This window comes from Aedes aegypti, chromosome 3 (genome assembly GCF_002204515.2).
Source record: "Aedes aegypti strain LVP_AGWG chromosome 3, AaegL5.0 Primary Assembly, whole genome shotgun sequence".
NCBI classification, from domain to species: domain Eukaryota; kingdom Metazoa; phylum Arthropoda; class Insecta; order Diptera; family Culicidae; genus Aedes; species Aedes aegypti.
The window spans coordinates 204,569,754-204,577,281 of NC_035109.1; the positions used below are offsets into that span (position 1 = coordinate 204,569,754).

The window sequence follows — 7,528 nt, forward strand, 5'->3', positions numbered from 1 at the left end:
TCCGAAGATATAAATTATATGTAGTGAACGTTTTAGATTTGCGCATGCCGCGATACTGTGATATATGCCTCAGCAACAACTAATGCATAAGCCGTTTTGTTAGACTGGAGCGAATAAATCATTTGCCACGAGTGTATCAAAAACGGCAAGCTGTGCTGCTCTAGATCCTTTTAGGCGATAGAAGAACTTGAGAAACACAGATAGCCATCTCGTTGCGCTTTACCATCTTGAAACATCGCATCCTAGCATATTGAATTTGAGGGGAGGTGAGGCAGGAGGTGGTGCGTAAAAAGCAGATAGCTCAAGACAGCATAAATGTTGTGTTTAAATTTATTTATAATCGCTATTGGATCGCTTAGGGTTCAATAAGAGACGAGACTCGCGCACTCGTGAAAGGACGGAGTTTGCGCTTTCATTGCAAAGCACATCTGATCGCTGTAGGCTAATCGATCGGTTATAGTTCCATCGCTTTTATGCAAATCAGTTGCGGCATCTAGGGGGAACATATGGGGCGATGTAGGCAGAAAGAGTGAACATATTAATGTCTACACCATATGCAATATTTCACGCACAATGACTTCATTGAATCAGCGCTAAAATTAATCATACCGCCGCAGCGTTTTGTCAGGTGTTGAAAGTTCAATTCCAGATGAAATAAACCCGATACGTTACACAACTATTTGAAGTTTTACTGGACTGATAACCTAAATACAAAAAAGCTCTTTTTTTGTCTCGGCGTCTTTAGTTGTAAAAGATGCTTTGAAATGAAAGATCTGTAATTATAAATAAAACCATCCACAAATATACCGATATTCGCTACACTTAAATTAAAATGTTATTGTATCCTTTTTCTATTTTCAGTTTCATTCGCACGGTCAACGACTTCTTGGCTGAAGAGGAGAACAAAGGTGAGGAACTAATTAGTCATTCATAATGCATACAAGTTTGTTAGTTTTGAAAAATCATTGAAATATGTACCGTAATTTCGGGTGAAATTGATCATTTTCCACGGTTTTTCTGGTCTGATTTCTGAAATGTTATCAATGCCATACAACTAAATGCAGGAAAACAAGTACAACGATGAACCTCATTGGCTCATGTACCGAAATTTTCTAACAAACGTGATTTTAGTGCTTAAAATAATCACTAAAATAATAAATCGGTAGTTTCTATTTCGGGGTGAAATTGATCACTTGTCAATGTGATTATTGTTAGTTTTGAAATAAACTCTACATACTTAATTTGAGCCTCCTGAATACGAATATGCCTGCCAAATTTTTAACAAGACAATATTCATGAAAATAATCGTCAATTAAATTTCAATAATACCACGGAAAACGCCTAAATGTAGGCAATTTCCAAAGGAATTTTCTAACATGCAGCCGAAAATCAATTATTTTAACAAAATTAGCAAATTGGTACGAATTTTGATGTTAAAATTGGGTTTGGGGATATATGTTAAGCATCCTCACAAACTTTCAGGCTGACACCATGTTCAAATCCTCGTCTAGAACTAGAAGTTTATGGTTGTCTATCAATATCACACAAAACATGATTCTGGAATTTTACATTATTTTCATAGAAATAAGCATTATTTGACGCAAAACCCTTCACTACACACATTTTGACAATATCTAAGACAAACAACGTTTATTTCCGACAGATTGCATCGATTTTTGTGCACTATTAGTAAGATTCAAAATCGCATGACGTGGTGATCAATTTCACCCTACTGATCAATTTCACCCGAATTTACGGTATATTGTTTATGCACAATCGAAAAAGGATAACCCCACTGTACATAATTAGTCAAACATCGGGAATTTCAATATTCGTTTGGTGTAGTAGAACAAAGTAATGTTCGGGCTTCTGTTCCATATGAAGAAATGCAACTCGACAGTGGATCCGAACCAACAAACGCTGGTTCCCTTAGTGAAGTGGCCACTTTTCGAATTATTCTGAAACCTGATTGGTGGCAGATCAAACTTCATAGCTTTGTGAAACAAGTTTATTGGAAAACAATTATTAACGACTTTTGCAGATATTGGACATTTAAAAGACGGACCTATTGTAGTGGTTAGAACACATGACTCTCATGCTGAGGACCTGGGATCGAATCCCATCCCCGAGATTGTCACTTACATTCAGGCAAATGGACTATCGATAAAGGGGTTCCCCTTATGAAAATTCGCCATATGGTATCGGGTTGAAATTCATAAATTTGCCTTATGAAACCGAAATTTGAAAACAAAAATAGTTTTCGCGGCAACCTGGAATCGAACCAAGGACCTTGCGATCGATAGGCTCGTGCGTACACCCCGCGCCTATCGACGCCTTGTTGTGGAGTGATGCTAACACGATACATAAAGCGTTCGTATTGCGATAATCGTTCCATCTTTCATAAGGCAAAATGTATGAATTTCGATAGTCCAGTTCGCTGCGTGTATGACGTTGAAGTTATAGTGACGACTTCTTTTGGAAGCGAAGTAAAGCCGTTTGTCCCGAGATAAACTAGCGAAAGGCTAAAAATCAATGGCAGTTTTTGATTTAAAAAATGAAATAACAACTTCAACTGAAACACATTTTCATGGAACAATTTTTGGTTGTGATCAGAAACACTGTTTTTGAAGTTTCGATGATAACGATGATTACAATGACAGATTCTTGAACGTTAATGAAGAGAGGAAAACAATGACATCTCCTATAGGCGAATTCCAGCGAGCAATTCCTTCGAAGATACACACTTAAACGGATTCGCCGAGAACTCAACAGCTGATATCTCGGTAATAATTCGACGATTCTCGGTAAAACTTGTACCGAAATCTCGGTAAACGTTTGCCGAATCTCGGTAACGTTCGCCGAGATCTCGGCAAAAAATTTGGATTGCCGAAATCTCGGTAAAATAAGTACTGAGATTCGGCATTGAAAATTACCAAATACTCAGCTGTTGACATATAGTATACGCATAATCGCAAAACTGTCCTAAGCGCCAATTCCAATATTTTCCAACAAAAACCTTGTAATTTGTACTATTATTGCCTATAATGATGTAAGAAGTTATTTGCAAATATGTCTCTTCACACTCGTAGCTGCAAAAGTGACTTATACGTTTTTATGCAAAAAAATGCGCACATTTTAAAAATTTTCTAGTATTTACCATGAAATTTGAATAAAATCTTGGAAACTTCATTTAAAATATATGATTTTAAACATAAACTTGCTCTGGTATAATGTCTGGTTCAGCTTTGACCACATAGCGTTGCGAGATTTTCGGATTTTTTATCACAAACAACTCATTTTCATACTTGTGCTGATTAAGGAGTTTATCGAAAAATAGTTGAAAATCTCGAAGAGTTGCAGGGAGTTGCGGCTGTATCTTTCAGACCTCTTAGAGGACACTCTGAAAAAGATGTCTGTGAGTGATTTAGAGTGGAACTCGGTGGAACTTTTTTTGAATCGATAACCAAAGTTACATGTTAGTATTTTATAAGTTTGATTTCATAGCCAACTCATCGTGCCGATTTCTCATATTCAAAGTTAAAATTGGTGTGCTTATCCCATCAAATATACTTAACGAACCTTCAAACATGTTCTCTTTTAAATTTTGATTGAATATATTGGTTTCAACGCCCTCCGTACTGGTTGAAAGTAATGTTGAAAACATGCGACAAAATTAAGTTTTTCTGCTACTCCGACAACTGTCACTTTCGACGCTTGTTGTAGTCGTTTTAGTGCTTTATGAATCTTATAAATACACGTTTCAATAGCCGATGTTATCTATAAACACTATTGGATACTTATTATCGCCGAAAAAAATAACTTGAAATTTGGTTTTTGTCTATGGAGCAACGCACTGTGCGGCGGTGGAAGATCTCCCGAAACGATGCTATCCGTGCACCCTGACGATCATTTGCCGGTGCTAGGGTGATCAAAGTAATTTGGACAGACCGTTACGCGTATATAATAGGTAGATACCGAGGTCGGTCATGCGATTCCGGTGGGGATAACTTCCGGTTCACAGGCGCCCCGACGGCCATTTGCCGGTGCTGTTTTGCGATCTACTCAGCTAGGATCTAGCCTACACCGTCCAGGGTCGGTTCTGCAATTCCGTTAGGAAGGTGACTTCCGGTTTGCAGGCGCCTCGACGACTTATTATCAATACTGCGTTACGCTTATTCTACTCGGTCTAGTCCCCGGCGGAGGATCTAGCCTACTCCGATAGCGCCAGATGGTCTCCGTTATCTTCTCTCCTTAAAAGACTGACTTGTCGAGTGGCAAGGTCGGTCTAATGATTTCGGTTCATCTGAGCCCCGACGACCTGACGTCAAGCGCTGCTCTGCTCGCCAGTTGCGCTACTCTGCTCGCCATCATATTCCAAACATCGGGATCAATTTTCATTCCGTGTACTCCTCCTTCTACGCTGAAGTACACAACGAAAGCAGCTGCCACCGTGTTTCGTACTATGTTGAACCTCGGACAGTCGTAGACAACATATTCTGTCGTTTCTTCGACCTCCCAAAACATAGGATAAAATGGTGAAAACGCATGGCCGATTCGATACAGATGTTGCTTGAAGCATCCGTTACCTGACAGAAACTGCCCAGAAGTTCACTTCTCCGTATTCTCTTCACTCAGGCCGATAGATTCGGAATGATACTGTGGGTTCACCTTATTTTTTCGAAGGTATCTTATTCCTCTCGCATGCCTGGTTTCTGTTCGCTGATAGCAGTCGATGTCTTCGGACAGGATGATGCAAATCGAGATCATCCCTGCGATCACGCATGATGAGTCGGAACGCGCTGTTAACTTCTCTCGATTTCTCTTGGTCTGTGCGTTACACCAGGTCCGTCACACTCGGGCTCAGATTGGGTACCACTTCTAGTACTGCATTTCGTCCCTCGGTAGTACAAAAGGTACCCAAGCTTGACAGATCGCAGTACACTTTTCACGGCATTCTAGATTACCTTATGAGCCATAAAATTTTGGGCAACTGCAAGGGACATGGAGGTCTTTAATTTGTCTTTGGTTACACTCCAGGCTGGTGCACCGTATCTCAGTAGCGATGTTGATACGCCAGCCAAAAGGTGCTTCTTACTGCTTCTAGGACCACCTATGTTGGGCATAGGCGCCTTCTCGCATGCATAATCAATGTGACTGTTGAAGTTCAGTCGATCGTCTAGCAACACCCAGTTGTTGCAGCATTCGCTGGCATGCCCCTCGGCAGTGATCTCGGCGTGCATGACTGCTATGCGATTGAGAACTAGTAGCACCTCCTTTTTTGTGGTGGGCTATCTTCAGCTAGACTCCCTCCATCGAATCTTCGACCAGGTCAAATGCCACCGTGGTCAGCATTTCTACTTCCTTCTGCATCTCGCTTATTACCGTTAGGACGACGTCATCGGCCGAAGCCGACGATCTCGAACTCCTTGGGTAGCTCCAGTGATAAGACCCCGTCGTACATCGTGTTCCACAGCGTTGGACCCAGTATGGAACCTTGTGAGACTGCAGTCGTTATTCTTAACTCCTTCGGGCCGGCGTCGATTTCATACCTCAGCATTCGGTTTTGGAAGTAGCTTTTCAAAATCTGGCGCAAGTAGTCGGTTTATTGCGAATCAGATCGCTGGTACCTTCCCATCTGTCGCGCTTGCGGGTAAACGAAGCTAAAGTGTTTCGCGAACGTGTTCGGAGTAGTTCAGAGTCATGCGCATTTGGGAAAAAAGCTATTTCTACTCCGAGATTTTTAGGTTTCAAGGGGTTTTGACTACAAAATGATAGTTTACTGACGCTTTGATGGAAATCCAATTGATTTACCATAATAAATCACACCTTGTCCGGTTACTCGCGAGTAAATGTTCGCGAACTTTTTGCTATGTCTTTTGGTTTGTTCTCCCGAGCAGGCGGGTGCGTGCTGTGAGTAATTACATTAAGCCTGTTTACCAGTCTGCCATGTTTGTTTTGCGTTGGTTTACACTCGTGAGGTGCTTCGTGATGCGAACTTTTCCACAACTGCCTTCTTGTATAACGCAGAGTTACAAATCATTTCGGGTGTTACTCAACACATTCAAAGCAATCAATGGCCAGAATTCCACTTTCTATTTCCGGTACTAATGGATTACTTCATCTTAAGAGTTTTTAAAGGGTTTAAAGCTCAATATTGGCCTCAAAATTGTTTGCATGAAACACTTTTTCTGCGTACCAAAGTGAAACATTGATATTTCCAAATAGTGCTTTACTCTATTGCTATATTATGGCAAATACCTTCGGGCCTTATGCTTTTTCCTTATTGTTTTTTCACAGATAAACTAATTGGCGTGCACTGTACTCATGGGTTGAATCGAACAGGATATTTCGTCTGTGCATATATGATTCTAGTCCAGGGTCTGGCTCCCAGAGCTGCTATCAATGGTAAGTTGAAATGTCATCCAGGGTCTGTCGATTATCTTTGCTGGTATACATGACCATTACTATTCTCTGGATATCATGTATTGAGACGTAGCTCCATATTCATTTTATTTTATTCCAATAGCATTCAATGACGCCCGAGCTCATACAATGGAGAGAGCCAACTATCTGAATCACTTACGAAGTTTAACACCGGCAAGCTACGACTCGAACCTTCCAGCACACAATGATCAGCAAGAAGTGATACACGACGCTAATCACTCTCGCGACAGAAACAGAAGAGAGGCCAGAAGTTTCAACCGCCATCAGTCGGATAGGTATGCCGGTAACTGGCGGGACCGATCTCGAGATAATGGCAATTGGCGTAATCGTTCCCGAGAGAACCGCAATGGGTTCCTTCTGGATGGCGCTGGTGACAACTGGAGAGATCGGGAAGTGGTCGATGATCGTCGTTACAACAGGGATGATCGGAGACAAGATCGGTCGCGCGACAACTACAGGAGCTACGGTCGCCATGTAAATCATCAGGACGCATCGAGAAGTAACGGCGAAGAAGCGTGTTCTTCTTCAAGATATGAACCTCATCACAACAGATACAAATGGTCGCGTAAGACCAAAAACGATGCGGACAACTCGTGAAAGTAACAACTGTACCTGATGTTGGTATTTATCTGAATAAAGCAGTAAAGTTCCGTTGCAATATCCATATGTACATTTTATTTTAATGAGAAATACATACATGATTTATCATACATTGTACATGCGAAACAGTGTGTGGCCTTTAGTCGAGTCACTGAAAAGGTAAGTACAATTAGGATCTATAATGAAATTTCATTGTGGTATTTTTATCAATGTCTGTATTGCTATTTCAAAATTAATTTTCTGTTCAACCCGGTAAAATCCGGAAAATCGTGGGAGGCGATTTAGACCGAAACCTTAATCTTTACAGTTTTCAACCCTAAACATGAAAAAGGTTTTGTGCCTCTTTGAGAAAGATTTCATCAAGAAATCACTCATAGCGGTTTTTCCCTCTTTCAAAATTTTAGTATAAATAATAATAATAATCCCTAAACGTCACATAAATTTTGATAACTCTCTTGTTTTTAAGTAATTTGCAGCATATTTT

At 40.6% G+C, this 7,528-nt stretch overlaps 1 protein-coding gene across 1 annotated transcript in view; it reads left to right on the forward strand.

Annotated features, from left to right (window-relative positions):
* LOC5564796 (RNA/RNP complex-1-interacting phosphatase) overlaps positions 1-7,105 on the forward strand; it is a 147,563-nt gene extending 140,458 nt beyond the window's left edge. The window contains exons 5-7 of the mRNA XM_021850340.1: positions 862-908; positions 6,298-6,405; positions 6,527-7,105. Coding sequence (XP_021706032.1) covers positions 862-908; positions 6,298-6,405; positions 6,527-7,041 — 670 coding nt within the window. The 3' untranslated portion in view covers positions 7,042-7,105. The remainder of the gene's footprint in view (positions 1-861; positions 909-6,297; positions 6,406-6,526) is intronic.
* The last annotated feature ends 423 nt before the right edge of the window (positions 7,106-7,528 follow it).